At 38.9% G+C, this 16,750-nt stretch overlaps 1 protein-coding gene across 2 annotated transcripts; it reads left to right on the top strand.

Annotated features, from left to right (window-relative positions):
• Window positions 1-1,796: 1,796 nt before the first annotated feature.
• On the top strand, window positions 1,797-6,299 carry LOC108750536. Of its 2 annotated transcripts, none has more exons than XM_018490021.1 (2): window positions 1,797-1,976; window positions 5,694-6,299. In XM_018490021.1, the coding sequence occupies exons 1-2, from the start codon at window positions 1,904-1,906 to the stop codon at window positions 5,927-5,929; spliced, it is 309 nt and encodes a 102-aa protein (XP_018345523.1). In that variant the 5' UTR covers window positions 1,797-1,903; the 3' UTR covers window positions 5,930-6,299. The 2 variants fall into 2 exon arrangements, with proteins under 2 accessions (XP_018345523.1, XP_018345522.1); XM_018490020.1 differs by having other exon boundaries at window positions 5,691-6,299.
• The last annotated feature ends 10,451 nt before the right edge of the window (window positions 6,300-16,750 follow it).

Here is a 16,750-nt window from a genome sequence, read left to right as displayed (position 1 = left end):
CATATATTTATAATATATATATATATAAAGTTTCATTAGTTCTTCCGTATCTTATCAACAATAATGGTATAAATAGCAGCCGACGTGACGCTGAAAGGTTTAATATTTCACTGATCGCATATCCCCCTTACGGCTGCAGGATATGAGCGAAGAAGCGTCGACCTAATAACGCAGTCGTTAGATAAAGTTGAAATATACGTTCGATGAAAGATCGAATGTACGGAAACCGGATATTTCATTTTGAAACTCGACGCCGCGATACGTCAACGTAGAATTGCCCTCGCCCGTACTACTGCCGAACTTCCGTTACAAATTTTACTCTTTCGCCCATCCCCGAGTAAAGTAATTGGCTTCCTCCCCCCCCTTCTCTCTCTTTCTCTCTTTCTTCTTATAGATCCTCCTGATGTTACAGAGTTAAGTGTCTCGCGGATCTGCTTTCTTCCTTTTGCGAGGAGCGGAAAGTCCTGGCATTCGAGTTCATAAATTTCATCTCGCGCGCCGTCGAATTTCCCGATGAAAAAGATTTACGAGGAGTAGAAATGCCGGAGGAAAGAAAGGAAGACGACTGAGAGAAAGAGAGAGAGGCCTGTTTCCTCATAACCCGTTTCCTAATATTCCTTTAATTTCCCGTTTTCCATGGCCTACTTCGCGTGACTCTCTGCAATTTGACTAATTTGATTAAACAATGTTTCTCTCTCTCTCTCTCTCTCTCTCTCTCTCTCTCTCTCTCTCTCTCTCTCTCTCTACAACGTTCTAAAAAGTGTTGTGACAACCGGGAGGATCTCGTTTCAGTTTCCTCTTCTTCGTTTCTATTGTTTTTCAGTTTTCGCGGTGTCAAAGAACCCTCGTATGATGTACCATCTCGTGTGAGAAGTCGATTAAATGCCATCTATTTGCATAGCAATGCATAATAATTAGGGACTAAACTAGGACGCGACAGATTGGTACGAGCAGCTTAGCCACCTGTCTATCGTCGCGCATCAACTGCAGTATGCAACCACAATCCTTCGTAATGCCGAAGCATGCTACATCTTGCAGATGCTCCCTCCACATATCTCGTATAAGGGGTGTAAATATGCGCCAGCCGCGAATTCTACCTTGTACCTCCGGGTGCGGATTTTCCGCGAATAACCGTTGATCACTATCGACCAATCTGTTACGATATTAAATTTCAACTTGTTTTTATTTCTTATCGTATTACTCCTTAATTTATGATCGCCAACCCGCTTGTAAACCGTTGTTTAATAAAGACGTTTCCTACTTTTTCATAAATTGTACTTTGCTTAAGATAATGTCTACTACTCCTATAATTAAACGCTTTTATTTATAATACAAGCTATATTGAAAAGCGTTAAAATAAAGAATTAATACTTAGTAGAATTAAAGTAAAATTAAAACACGATATTGTAATTACGCGTATTTTTTTATGTGAAACAATTTGTTTGTGCAGTTATAGTTTTCAAGGTTCAACATTTTTATCTTCTTTGTTCCCAGACATATTCGGAGAAAAATTGTATCGTCTTAGCTCCGACCAAAATGCCACGGGACGTCACCAAATAGAAACTTTCATTGCAATTTTGAAATGCCACGATGCCCGATAATAGAATTGTATTTTTGTAGGAAAGTATTGAAAATTGTAGTAGATACAGTGACTTGACAACATCAAATAATCGTATTTATAAAACTAACGCATAAATTTATGCGTAAATTTAAAAAATAAAATTGTGCACATAAGACTTGAAGTACAGCGTAAAGACTAATATTATAGAGCAACTTGAACAGCGTCAAACATTCGATTCGTGAATAACGTTGATCTGACATTTCATTTGGGATCGAAACTCAAAATTATTTTACCTATTATGCTTTAAGTTAACAACCAAAGAGAAGTTACGGATGCTGCAGCATGCGTCGCAAAGCTCGACCTGACAAATGGCGCCGAATTAAAAAACTACATATCGATATGAAGGAGGGTCAAAGTACGTAAGATGTTCGCAAGATTAGCCTACAAGTTAACTATTATCATTAATTATTATAATAGTACATGATTAATTTATGTGACTATTATATAAATTTTGAGAAGCAGAAAATTCCTCAGCGAGAAAATAGCGTTCCGCTTGAATTTTCCGTTGTCGACCATGCGATAATTATTCGCTGACAGAAGATAATTTAACGCGCGTTATTAAATGCGTTGCGACACGACGCGGAGAGCCTTGCTCTCGCGTTTATTCCATCTCGGGCGCGATTCACTTTCCAAGCTACGAAAATCCATTACAATCTTTCTCGCCCGCGTCTCGTATCATACAATATACGGGGCGTCCTGGCTTCAAAGAACATACACCCCCATCCAGTCTGCTTCTCTCTCTTTCTCTCTTTCTCCCTTTCTCTCTTATATCCTGCCGCGATGCTTTGCGAGGTGAACGCGCAATATAATCTCAGTACATACAAGAATGGTATCTCGAAGCGCGCGTTTCGATCGCGCGAGTCGCTCGCTCGGGAGTGTTTGGTCGTTCCGAAAATTGCGGACGATGAGCTCGCGCGTCTGCACGCTCCATTGAGCCCGCATCGCTTCCGGTACGTTGTTCCGTCATCGAGTCGCAGAACACGTCAGAAATGCGACGTATTATTTCGTGAGAGGGTTGAGTGGAGACGGGTAAGATCGACAGGGGCGCGGGACGGGTGGAAATCACGGCGGTAGGAACCGAAGGGGGATGAATGAGCAAGGGGGAGGAAAGGGAAGGCGAGAAGTGAAGTGGTCGTGCACTTTACGAAATGAGATACACCCACGTCGATAAAATGCGACCACACCTATATGTACCTGGGTATAGCGTTACGGGTATAGCGGCGGAATTAAGAACGGCGCTGCAAACTAACGGCAGGTTGGAAGTAAGAATCCGCTGACACGTTTAATCGTTCGTCGTGCATTTCGCTGAGAGAAATGCAATTCGCCATCGGTCGAGGGGCGAGTAATCGCAGGACCGTTTTATCGCTCACGATTGCAGTACGTTGCCTGGCACGTAGCTAAGATTTATAGGCGTCCAAAAACTCCTTATCTTCCTTTGTTAGAATGATAAATTCTTCGGATAGCCCGAGACGTTGGATATACATCGAGACATGTTTGCGTTGCATGAATCGCGATTGATGAGGAAAGAAAACGTAAAAATGTTGAACGTGATAACGATCGTCTCTTGCATCGATTTCATCTTACATCATATTATAATTAATGTTTCAATTTCGTTACGATGCATGGAAAGAAATAGTTTTATTGACTACATGCGGCACCTTTAATCGGGATGTAATAACGTCCACAGTTATAAAACTGGCCACAGTTATTCCATTCTTGAGAAGAATAGCTATGATTAGTCAATTTTATAACTACGGATTTTATCAACAGTGCCTTGTAAACGTAGTTATTGAAGTATCTGAAAATTTAGCTAAACATGGAAATCTGAAACAATTTTTTTGAACTATCAAAATAATTATATGGAACGTTTAAGGTTTGGTTGTTAGAATATCAAAAATTTTTGCAGCATTATTTACGCTTAATTTCCTACATTATTAAATTCATAATGTCAAATTATACTCAATTTGAGTTACTTTTAATTCAGATCTACATGCCGCCACTGTTCCTATTCAATATATTGTTAATTTGACTCAAACAATAAGGTTAAACAATTTAACTCAATATAATTATTCAATTTGTATTCAATTTGACTTAAATTTATTTTATTATTTATTAAGTACCTACGTTAATATGGATAATGTTTACTCCGAAATTAATCACAGAAACATGGATTGATTTACGTTTTGACTCAAATAAAAATTGATAATAATAAAATGTTATTTAATTCAAGGGATTGAATTATTGTTGTTCTTTTGATATCTAACACGAAAAATGTAGATATAATTATATTGACATAGTTCAACGAAATTATTTTCAATTAAGAGAAATAAATTTATTTTTTCAATTAAAAAATAAATTTATTTTTGGTCAAAGTAGATTTTAATGCTTAAATATTTATTTCAGAATGAATTTATATATTCAAGTTTGAAATCTAAGTCCGAATCTCAGCTGAGGCAATATTTCACATAGTAAATTAAATTATTTGTAGCTTTAAGATGTTTAGATTAGCTTTAAATTATTAATATCCTTCAAAGATACTTATTAACGCCATAAATTGATTGTCAATATGTAATGTTAATATGTAATATTACTACTCTAATTCTGCTCATGATTACGTTTCAAGACCAGAAAAGATTTCGGCGCATGGTTTGCAAAATTGGATATGTATGTAAATTCATCCTAAAATATTAAGCATTAAGATCAGCTTTGACCGAGAATAGATTTATTTCTCCTAATTGATTTATTCTCGTCGATTTAATTTTATATAAATTATGAATGTTAAAATTATTTTCAGATCTATATCTAACTAAATTTTTATATATCTCAGCAAAATCGTTTTTTTTTTCGCGTAATTAATAACAAAAGTATAGGCAAAAATGCAGTTTGCCTGCAGCGTATAATCACAGTTTTTAATCGTAACGCATCGTCAATATTTCAACGTCAGTAATCTAGTTGCATTGCACTAGCTCGCGTATTACTTTTTGTATATGTACCATTCGTTGTTTTTATTCAATTTTTTATCGGTCGTTATATCTTATTTCTTTACGAAGCGACCATGGTTGCATCAAACGTTGCGGTTTCGGTTTTGTGAGCGAATAAAGGCTTGCGAATTTTTATCCGTTCTCGATTCTATATAATCATCAATCGGAGCACAGCAAAGATAGCGTCTCAGAGCGCGTTTCCAATATCGATTTATCCGCCGACGATTAAATCCCGATCGTATCTCCTCAGCGAAAAGGACTTCTCGTGTTCGTCCAGACACCTTCAGAAGCGCCGTGGCGTATGCTACACGCAAGTTGTAACAAACGATCCATATTTCATCGAACGCTGAAAGGACCATTTTCCCGCGAGGTCGCTCGCTTCCTTCCCCTCCTCCCTCCCTTCGCCCGTCTCGCAATTTTCCGTCCGTCAAATACGCCGCGCGAGGCGCTGGATATGGATCGGCGGTGGAATACATCCACGTGGAAATAAAAAATGTATGCCAATACGCGTGGAGTGCGAAGCTGAAACCGTTGTCGATCAATCGTACCGCGATACCCCTTCTCGCAATCAATCGCAGACGACTCGGTAGCGCAGATTCCACGTTCCATCAAAATCTGTCTTTGTCGGTACATTAGAAACGCGAGTGGTTTTAGAAGAAGTGGCACATATTTCCTCGTAGTTTTACTACTCGTTTTAAATTATCTTATCAATTTTAATCGTTTTAAATTAGCTTATCAATTTCAATCGATGTGGGTTCTCGTTTGCGCTTGAAAAAAATTATCTTTACGGGAACTAAAATAGGATCAGATATATTTCATATTATATATACTGATAAAATTATAAAACGTAATGATAAATCCTTCATTTTTGATGGGTCATAAGAACGACAGTGTTCATATAAAGAACACTTATAATAATCTTATTATTTAATTATAATATCTGACTGACTACGAGAATATCATATCAAATAATTTAAAGCATAATTCGATGTACGACAGATAATAATACGTTTTTCTTTCTCTTCAATAAGCTTTATCGTATTACTCATCATCGGAAAAGTCATATAAATCGTACTAATTTTGGATAGCAGGTCAAACGTATGCCATATCCGGTGAAGCCCAGACCGCCCTCTCGGCCGTCATCGAAAGTATGCTGGAGGAGTGCCTGGTAGACGCCAAGAACTTAGCTACGATGGCTGGTAAAAGCTACGTCACCCCTGAAGAAATGGAGAACGCATTAAGGAAACTCTGCTTACGTTTAAACGCGCAGCCAAGCATGTTGAGTAAACAGAAAGTTAACACGCAGCAGCGCGAAGATCTGAACTGAGAGTTTCGCAAAATGTTCCCGAGGAGATGTCTTTACGGTGTCAAACAATTTAAATGTCAAAAAACAGAAAGAGAGAAAGAGAGAGAGAGAGAGAGAGAGAGAGAGAGAGAAAATGAAAGAAGAAAATTCTTGTGTTATCGTCTATATTGCTAATAAATGTCGAATAATAATTGTACGAAAGTGTTACCGTTCGCGAACAGTGTTCAACTTTATTGTTCATAATATTCATCGTGATTATTCATATAGCGATTCTGTTGAGAAAATTAAGAAAATTATTTTATTACTTTGTGAAACGTGTAAAGAATAATGATAACTATAAATAATTGAATTCTCGTTTAAATAAAAAGAATAAGAATGCAGCGATTTGAAAAGTTGCAATTTTTCTTGCGTAAAAAAACATGAAAAGAATGGTTTTGCTGAAGTATCTAAAAGTTTAGATAAATACAGATCTGAAGATAATTTTGTCGCACTATCAAAATAATTATGTAAGATACTTAAATATGCTGAACAATGTTGCAAATAATTTTAACATCTACCAACTATCTTGACGTACACGAGTGAAAAACGACATACTCAATCATTTCTTATACGGAAATAATGGTTTTGCTGAGATACCTAAAAAATTTAGTTAAATATTATACTTAGATCTCAAAATAATTTTGTACTCTAGTTCTGTTTATGGTTAGAAATTATATAAAATCATAAGAAATATTATTAAGCACGAAGAACCGCCTCGACCAAATATAGCGTTTTTCACTTATGGTTTTATCTTACCGATCTGTTTTCGTTCAACTGTCTTGAGATTTCTACATTATTATTTTGATAATTATTTTCAGATCTATAATTAATTAATTTTTTAAATACCTCAGCAAAATCATTATTTCTGTGCACCAAAATGAAAAAAATACCGTTTTTTTTTACGTAATTTTAATAATCTAAAATTATATCTTGGATATAATATTTATTGGAGAAACTATCATGTTATTGAGAGGTTAATATCTCTCACAATATGTGTCGTGATTGTTTAAAGTATAACAAGCATGTATCCATCAATAACAATTATTTGTTCCGCCTTTGACTTTGATTGAAATTCCTCTCATTTAATGTGACGAATCACGAGGGCTCTTCTGTGTTCATCACGTTGAGAGTGGCCATCGTGACAATGGTCAAGCAGTTGTTGCGAATTTGCTGGCAATCCGTGCGACAAAGCGTTACTCGCGTGACCGGGAAAATTCATTAAATGACGCGCGATAAACTAAAAATAATTCTATCCGGTATTGTCATGCGTTAATGAACAGGGATATATATTTTTTTTTCGCAGTAACGTATATTTTTCACGTCTCGTTGATCTTGCGGTCGTCTCGTCGACAATGAGAATTCATGCAAAGGATGAAATTCTCTTGTCTGCTCAATGTAACAAAATATATCTCTGTTTTTGGGAATTAAAACCCTATTGTAAGTCTACGTGTAAATTCAAAAACAAAGGAATAATAATATCATATTATACGATATTCGCATTAACATGCTGCTTTGCGCATGGAATTTCGTGGAGAATACATATACGCTGTTTTAAATTCGGCATCGTAACTTTCACTTGCATGATAATTAACAAGCTCTGCTATAAAACAAATGTAACAAATGAATGTTCCTTTTTAATAATATTTTCTTTATATTATGTATGTTTAATAGGTCCATTCGCATTGAAATCTTCAAAAATGTTTGCACTAAAAATGAGATAATTACACATATAAAATAAACATCTCTGCAGTGACCGGACATACTATATCCGAACATTTACATAAAAAACTTTACTTGTTTATGTTATTATTAATCTCAAATGCTTTTTAAACTAATCTTTAAATATAACTAAATATAATAATATAAATATAATTGTAATAAAAAAAAACGTTTGAGGTTACTAATAATAAATCTGGTGTAAGCGTCCGGATGTACATCCGGAGAAAGGTTTCTTCCATAAAAAGATATGTTCGATTTCAAAAACTGACGTTCAAATCGAAAATATTTTTTTCTGTAATTTGATTTTTTTTAATTATAGCAAAGGAACATTTTGTTGAATCAAAGAAATCTTTCTCTAAGTGCAGGTACATGTCACTGGGACGTTTTTCTTATTCAAACGTTGAAAAAAAAGCGAAGATGCTGAATACAAAAAGTACAAATAACGCGAACAGATTTTTATTTATCGAAACCATACACTCAACGACATGTACCATCAAACTGAGCATCTCGCATTACAACCAAATCCAACAACATTAAACCCACTACGATCTGTCGAGTGTACAACATGGACGTTATTGCGTGGAGATAGATCAAAGCAGAGCATTTACTTAGACTTGACTGGCATGTCATCAAAGTTTTCCGTGTAGCTTGACATCAAATAAAAGTCATCTGAGAAAGAACGGTCTTAATCCGTCTCGCACCGGAATCGCCGTTTGAAATTATATCTCACTAACGACGTTCCGCGCGAGCTTTCTAGACGATGGCATTCTTAGATTGAAGTCTCGGCTGGATTCAGCTTGAAGAATGTGTTTTATTCATGTCACTCCGATCCTCCGATGATACCGTGGCCAAGAGAGCACGGTCTCTTTCCACGTGTCGCATAAAGGCCGAGAGAAAAACAGCGGCGCACAAAATATCTCCGTTCGACAGACGCGCGAGGCTCAATATTTTACGGGCGGATCCACGTGAAATAATTGGGACGCGTTAACAATGGACTCGGTCCGTCCTTCCTACCTTTTTTTTTTGTTCGTTTGTCTTGTTTTTGTTTCCTCTCTCCACCCATGTTTTTTTTCCCTACCCCCTTTTTTCCATTTCGACGCGTCGCGATCGAAAAGTTAATAGATACGTGAAATGGCGCGCGATATTCGTTACAGTGCCACGCCGATTTTATTTGTAACTCGAAAATTCGCTGTTTCATAAAACGAGATTCGCAGATACGTACGTACCTGAAGCCGCGCGCTCCGGCCGGAAAATATTTTTTTCCGTGACAGTTTCGCGGGAACGACAAAAAAAAAAGAAGGGTAGAAAAAAAGAGGGTGGAAGGGGACGGGGGGATGGCCGGTGATAATCAATCGAAAAATGATTTGGAATGGCGTAACGGACCGATCGCCACGTCATAAATCTTGCAACCTAGCGATTAAGCAGATATGTCCACCTGCCAAAGCGAATATTCACGATTTTTGATATACGGGGATAAATCCGGAATACAATTACGTGCGTGTGTCGAAGCGTGCAGCTTGGAAATGTTATATCTGATGTGACCGTTGTCTAAGCATTGCTCGACCATGCTAATTGGCAATTGAATATTCAAGTACGATAAAAATGAATTTAAATAAATACATGCGTAAATTAACAGACGTATTTATTTATCCAGCAGCATAGCATATCTAACATTCGCCGAGATTGTAATTTTCGTAATTCTGTATTCAGATATTATCGTTACCTGAGGATAACAGAATAATTGTTAGCTTTGTATCTGTTTCCGTCACCGTGATTTTTACTAATATTTTATAAATTATTCAACAATTACTTTTCACTCGAGATTTTATAAAAGTAAAAAAGAAAATTTTGTCCAAAAATGCTTTATGAAAAAATAACAAACATGCGAAATGTTTATCGGTGGAAAATAATTTCTCCTCTGCATGAGAAAGGCGCAGATTGGAAAGGTATTTAATAAACGAGTAGTTACGAATTTATAGATGTTGAATATTCATTCGTATCCTCTTCTGTGGAGTGTTTAATATTTGGTAAAATAATTTAAGTCGGTGTTTTAATTATTGACCCACGAGAGAGAACATTTCATATGAGGAATATTCTCCGGACAAAGAAATTATATATCGTGCAGGTGGTCTATGGGCTCGAAACTATCAGAGAACAAATTAATTTCGACCTCACGCGCCTTTCGTCGGAAAGCCCTCCGTGTCGTGCGTGTTCCGCCTCTTCGGTCTGTCATAATAATAGCTACTCAATTCTGATCCTGCATAACTGAACTTTAATTAAATAATTCTCCTACCTGTGCGTTTGTCAAGAGAAAGGAAGAGAAAACGTGAACAAAAAGATATGTAAATCTGAATCACACAAACGCGCAATTAATGCGCATATAAAATTTAAATTCTCGGTTTTTTGAAGATCTGCTTAGATCAGCATCTATCAATCGTTCCATTACTCCGTCAATGGATAGTATCGAATGAGTGTGAATAAAGTAGGAGTGGAAAGAATAAAAAGAAAAAAATTGATATCGCAAAATCTATTCCTATTTCTATCTGTATAAACTAATTTAATGTTATAATCTAATGCAATTAACGTCGTTTATAAAGAATAAAATATTTACTAATATTGCTTACAAATTTATTTAAAAATTCGTATAAAAGTTGGAGTATATAAAAAATATATTTGATATACTCTTCAATATTTGATAGTAGATTTTCTCGCCTTCAAAAATCTATTTTTCCAGCAATAATAAAATATTTAGATTTATCTATTGCGCCATTTGGCTACACGTATGTACACGTTTTATTATAAAAAAAAATTTCAAATTGGTAGATTTATTTCACACATACAAACACACAACACACACACACATTCATACATACAAATAAAATCCTTTTTCCTTATTCTATTTTCTTTAGCTAAGAACTTCGATTTCGTTATCGCTTGCACAGCACAAGATTGGTCATGTCTCGGAGACACCAAGGTGGTCTATGTCCGTGACCAGAATTAACAAATTAACGTGAGGGCGTTCCGCTGGGAATTAGTTCATTCTCTCTCACTACGTTGACGAAACGGACCCTTCCCGGTCAAGTCTCTTTCCCGTCTGTTATTTCTCGCGTGCATCGCGTAAAATAATAACTTTATGACACTCCAAAATGAAACGGGCCGCGTGAGCGAAAGAAAGGACCGTGGGATAAGGTGAGTAGGTGAGATGGTGAGAAGAAATGGTACGAGAGACACAGAGGGAGAGGTAAAAGGCGAGTCAAAGAGAAGAGAAGAGAAGACAAGAGGAGAAGCAGAAAAGGGTGGAGGGAGAGAAATCTTGGCGCGAAACGAAAGAATAGAAACTAAAATAGTCCCCACGACTCGAAACGAAGGAAAAACTCATTCCGCCGTCTGCTCGCTCGCAGCCCTGAGCTGCTCTATTGTGAGACGGCCAACTATTGTGCAGTTCGCGGTAACCATGGACCACCGTCGTTCGTTTCTCGTCCCCCTTCACCCACCGCCGGTCATCTTCTCGTCCTTTCTTTCGAACCTCCGCAGAATCCACCACCTCAGTCGCGAGCACCCTCCGTACATCATTTCTTTTTGTTCCGACGCAGTCGCGTTACGAAACGATGCGACAGCCCGTCGAAACGGCGCGTCCTTCTTCTCATTGCTCACGATATTCCTTGCGGTAATATTCCTTCGCTCGCTAGATTTCGTACGTGGTGTAAAAAGAAAAGTCCTATTGCGTATAATAGCAGAAGTCCCGTGATTTCGACCAATCAGAAATTGAGTTCATTTACGAACAAATAGCTGCGTTCAGCAGACTCAACAGTTGATTGAGCGCTCGTTGTTATTTGTGTATTCTTCTAGATCATCTAATCAGACGAATAGACTATTATTTAGAAGAATAGACTATTAAACATTAATAACTGCCCGCTTAATTGTTGAATCTGCTGAATACGCCTATTGACATTTTGTCGGCCATATTGAATTTCAGCAAATAAACTCAAAACTTAATTGGCTGACTGATATCCCCCACCACTACTTTCATCCCTCTGCGCATCAGTCAAATTGCATTCTATGTGAGACTCCATCAGTCTTATTAAAGACGCAGAAACGCAGCACGTTTATTTGTTACAGTAGTTTTTGTTCTTTTAGGTAGCTGTTAGATAAATGAAGATAAGAAAAGCAAACAAAATGCCTCGAGTTTCTTCACCTTTCATCGTCACGTTCTTCATAGTGTTCCTCTTCGCGTTATTAAATCAGTATCATCGTAACCTGGACGGCGATGTCCGGAGTGGGGGAGGGAGAGAGGATGCCTAGAGTCGTCTCGCACAAATTTCGACCTAAGTTTCTCGTAATGAGATAGCTCGACTCGAGAAGTTATCGTGGGTCGGTTCCGATGAACGATGCATCGTACTTTCCTCGTAAACTCCTGCTGCGTAAATTGAAGCTGCTGAAACTAACACTTGCGATGCGAAAGGGACCTGACTATTCGTAAAAACCGGAAACGAATGAAAGTTCGTATGCTTTCTTCCGCCATAACTCGGATGAAGACACTTTGGAGAAGATATTAAAAACGTGATCTCGTGTCGCAATTACTGTTTTTATAATTTAATGTGTTACAGCTTGTCGGTTTGCTCGATTGTGTTTAGGATACTATAAAACGATAATTAACCCCCACTACAACTATAAAAATTACACTTAAACTTCCTGTTTGAAGTACAGAATATAAATGAATTTCTGTTTTAAGGCAAATGATGGAGGAAGGATAAACATTTTTTACTTACAATTTAGAAACTCAGTATTTTAATCATATAGATGTACAATCATTAAAAAATGTTGCTATAGTAGGTAATTGTAAGATATGTTAATTCTGCTTACAAACTCTGTTCTAAGATCTTATTATTACTTTCTGTTTCTCAAGACTTATCTTGTAGATATTAAAGAAAGCACAGCTCGTAGTAAAGTTTGTGGACGTAAGCAGAGAAGCAAAACAACGAAAATTTGCTCTGCAATCGAATACAAAATTATCAACTCGCAGCACACAATACTCTGTATTCTAGCGGCGTATTCTGTTGCTGGTTACGCCGTTTCCATTTCGACACGGAATTTCAGCGAGACCTTAGTAAGAGAAACAATGCAATTATTGAAAATGGAAAGCGGTCTCGTCTTCAATTTAAGAAAATTTGATACTTTGGTAAACAATAAATGAGTGAAATCTAACGCTGAACATTAAACTAATCATCGTCTAAATCACTAACAATAAGATTGGAATTGAGATTGGTGTTAGATATCATGCATTATATAAGCTGTACTATATAAGCTCATACTTGTACAGGATGATCAATTGAAAACAATACCGCGCGTGCTCCCACAACAGCTTAATAAATTATTCAACGGTCCTCGTTCGATTCGCCGATTCTGACAAGCGTCACCTTCATTGCTCGAGCATTCTCGCTTCGGAAAGTAACACATTCCCCATCGAGCATCAGAATTCCGTCGAATTCTCTAACCTGATTTTACGGAGTCCTTTTTTTTTACAAGCAGGATATTCCCATAGTTTACTCTCGCATTAACGAAGCGCTGTCATCGACTCGCGTCGCCGTTAGACTTTTAATTTCCCGACGGGATTCTAAAAACTTCTCCCCGGTAGAAAGGGCTTCTTCGACAATTCCGAGCTGCGAGCTAGCTTCGGTGGGCCGAGGGCTGTTCACAGTAAATGGCGCAGACGCGGGGAAGAGTATCAGGGAAAACGTGATAAAAGGAAGCGTCTATAATCCCTTGGAAAATAATCTCTGCGAGAGAAATGTCGCGCGATAGAATTTAGTTTGATAATTCCTAGTGTAGTGGCGTTTCGGATCTCAAGATGGATGCGCTGTAATATCGTCTCAGTGCCGCGTGCATAATGCAATAGGGGATACGGCGCAAAAATGCTCGTGAGAAAGCGCCGGAAGTGCGCGTCCGACGCGTTCGCCGGGCGGTCAAAATTTTTCCCGCCGACAACATCCGCGCGACCGTACGATGAAATTAAAACGAGAATAGAAACGTAAGCACGCTATCGCGTACAGCTGTCGCGTCGCCGTATGTCGGCGCAAACTTCCTTAAATCACTCTTTTTCCGCGCGGCGTGACGTGCCTCTCCCGTAGACATTTTCTTCGCGACCGCAAAGAAGGCTACCGATGCTCGAGCGGACGCGATTCGTGGTGAGGAACGTCTCGGTGTGGTATATAATTTCCAACGTCTCTTAAAAAAACTAGAGCTTAATAATGCCAAGTACTGCCATGCCGGATTAACGTAAGGAAGTTCACAATTCATTTAAGCGCAATTTGCCTCGCGATTAAGTTTGGCGCAAATTAATTGATGTCAAACATACTTGCGTATATATAATACCGAAATAAACCTGAAGAGACTCCGGCATTTACCAAATGAGATATATGCGCGCGCGAGTGTAATAAATGAATAAATAACATGAAATTTAATACTTTCTCGAAATACTCGTATCCCATGAGCATCGTGTATGATGGAGTACTCTTAAATTCCCATTTTTGTAACATCGCTCTCTCTCGTCAGTATGCTGCTCCGGGCACGCTGGATTATTTTACGTATTTCGCATGGCACATGTTACAGAATTTGCGACTTTCAACAGCATCAAAAAAGTATTGAAGTTGCCTTTAAATAAAGAATATTCAAATAAATTCTCTTAGAGATAATAGAGGCTCTTTCTCTCTCTCTCTCTCTCTCTCTCTCTCTCTCTCTATTCCTCTCCCTCTCTCTCTACATTCTCATATTCAAACTCACGAACGAACTTTGGACGGAAGAAGCCGTGGATGAAATTAAGTCGGCAATGGGAACGCGTTTAAACGCGGCATGTATACATTCTCCGTATTACGAGGAGGATCTCTCCCTTTATTACCATAATTTCTTTCCCGGAGTTAATAAAGTCTGACTATTAGGAATAGCCATGCTGCAAAAAGCAGTAAATTTGAAATGGGCAGTTCGCCGAAAGTCATCCGTCCATTTTTAATATCACATTCACACACTCCTTAATAATTAACGTATATTAAAATATCATTTTACTGTCGTCGAGAATTGTTACCGTTTCAATTTCTTTTCATGTTACTGTTAACTTAGCGCGTGCCCACGGTGGAATCTCTTTTTCAAACGGACGTTCAATCGATAGTCGTGTATCGTTGATAGTGGCTTAAAGGGTGCTTCGGTAAGGATGGGGTATAAACCAGCTTTACTTTGCAATAGCTGTACGTGCTAGGGACGGTCCACTTCGCGGGATCACGTATCGTCGATGGCTCACGTCCGCGACTTACAGTTTCCACACGATCGCCGTGGCATCCTGAGTATGGATAGCCCCGGTCGCCGCTGAAAGCGACGGTCCACGACTTTCGCCGTGGGCGAATATAGCGATCTGATGTCGCATATTCCCGCCCCAGGAAATTTCGATTTGATCGGCCAGCAATTCACAACGCCCCACGTTTCTGCGGAAAACCATTCACCTAATAACACTAATAGAACGGAAATGTGATGCTCTTGTAAGCGAAGAAGTTTGTCGCGATGATAATGGCCGAATGCTGAATACCAAGGGTTATTATGCTACTGCGAGTTCTCATAAAGAATGGAATTCTTCGCCGGTATATCGGCTAGAAGGAATTTCGACATTGGCGAGTTCCGACGTTCTTTAATCTTTTTTTTTTTTTTTTTTTTTTTTCGTGAGGAAGTTTGGACGTGGTTGAGCACGCGCATTATTGCCGGTAGGCATTCTACACAAAAATCCAATACAATAACATTTTTCGCGATAGTTTAGTACAGTTTTTCGGCTTTTCTTCAATAAATAGATAAATAAAAATTTTTCCGCGGTAACCGAAACATGAGTGAAAACGAAAAAAGACGACGCGGCGTCTAACCCGGTGTAGCGCAGCCGGAAAGTGCAATGCATAATTATGAGGCGTGCGTTCCGCACAACCGCGGAAACGGATCTCGGGGATTTCCCGGATGCATCGTGGAGGACGATGCTTTTACTGACGGACGGTAAACTCTTTATTTCCGCATGATATACGAGCGGATTCCGGTGTATTCTGGCAGGATTAAACGAGGCGGGTCGACTGCGTCGTCAATGGACTTCGTTTCGACGGTCCTTTCATTATCCCAGAAACACGACAAGGGTGCAGATTCTGGTCGCGCGTCGGGGATGAAGGGGGATAGGAGATCCGCGCGGGTTCGGAGCAGGAAGGAAAGGAGCAACGCGGCACGAACGCGGCTGAAAGCAAGGATGGCTTGTGGGGAGAAGGGGGATAGAGGGAGAGGTAAAGCGAAAACGAGGGATGGGAAGAACGAGGAGGAGAGAAAGAGCAGGCATTAGAAGAAACAAAAGGGGTATTTTCGTCCCGGCGACGAATTCAAATGGAGAGAAGCGGACTTTTCTCTTCTCGTTCACCCACCAACCTACCTACCCGCCTACCTTTATGCCCGCGGTCTCCGAGGATTAATGTCGCCCGGCACGCTGCCAGAAATAGAATGGCTGACCCGCGCGAATGTATTCGCCGCGCCGGCCGACTTTGAAACGGCGTTCGCGCGAGGATGTGCAATTGGCTGGCCGCGCGTGCATGCGCCGCGCCGCGCCGTGAAATTAGTGAATAGACGTCACCGAGGATAATGTCTCCGGCAAGGATATCTTGACGGACGATCGTATGCACGGCTGCGCCCGCGGCTTTAATGAAATCCAGAAAAAGTGGAAGATAAAAACGGGGGGGGGGGGGAGAGGGGAGGCTCGTTTTAAGAGCTTCTCTTATAGGTTCGAAGCACCTTCGAGGTTTTTTTTACAGGCTACATCGCGTATCTCTGATGTACCCACCTACATCCAGCATTAAACATTTTAATTCTTTCGTTGCGATAACAATTCGGAACCGTTTCCACAGTTTTGTCTTTAGAAGTACTTCGGAATACTTCCGTCATTTATCCAAGCTTCAGGAGTTGTTTTACTGTTAAAGTCATAATATCAAATTATATCCAACTTGAGTTGTTCTTAATTATTTATATGGACCACTGTTTCTATTCAATACGTTATTAATTTAATTAAAATAATGGAATTAC

The sequence above is a fragment of the Trachymyrmex septentrionalis genome, unplaced genomic scaffold (assembly GCF_001594115.1).
Source record: "Trachymyrmex septentrionalis isolate Tsep2-gDNA-1 unplaced genomic scaffold, Tsep1.0 scaffold37, whole genome shotgun sequence".
Taxonomy (NCBI): Eukaryota; Metazoa; Arthropoda; class Insecta; order Hymenoptera; family Formicidae; genus Trachymyrmex; species Trachymyrmex septentrionalis.
This window is presented reverse-complemented; position numbering and strand designations above follow the sequence as displayed.

What these genes read in the sequence shown, in the direction of transcription:
- LOC108750536 (XM_018490020.1), top strand. Translation starts at nt 1,904, where the DNA reads ATGCGTCGCAAAGCTCGACCTGACAAATGGCGCCGAATTAAAAAACTA. An exon ending in CGATATGAAGGAGGGTCAAA is followed by an intron (nt 1,977 to 5,690) that starts GTACGTAAGATG and finishes AATTTTGGATAG; the next exon opens with CAGGTCAAACGTATGCCATA.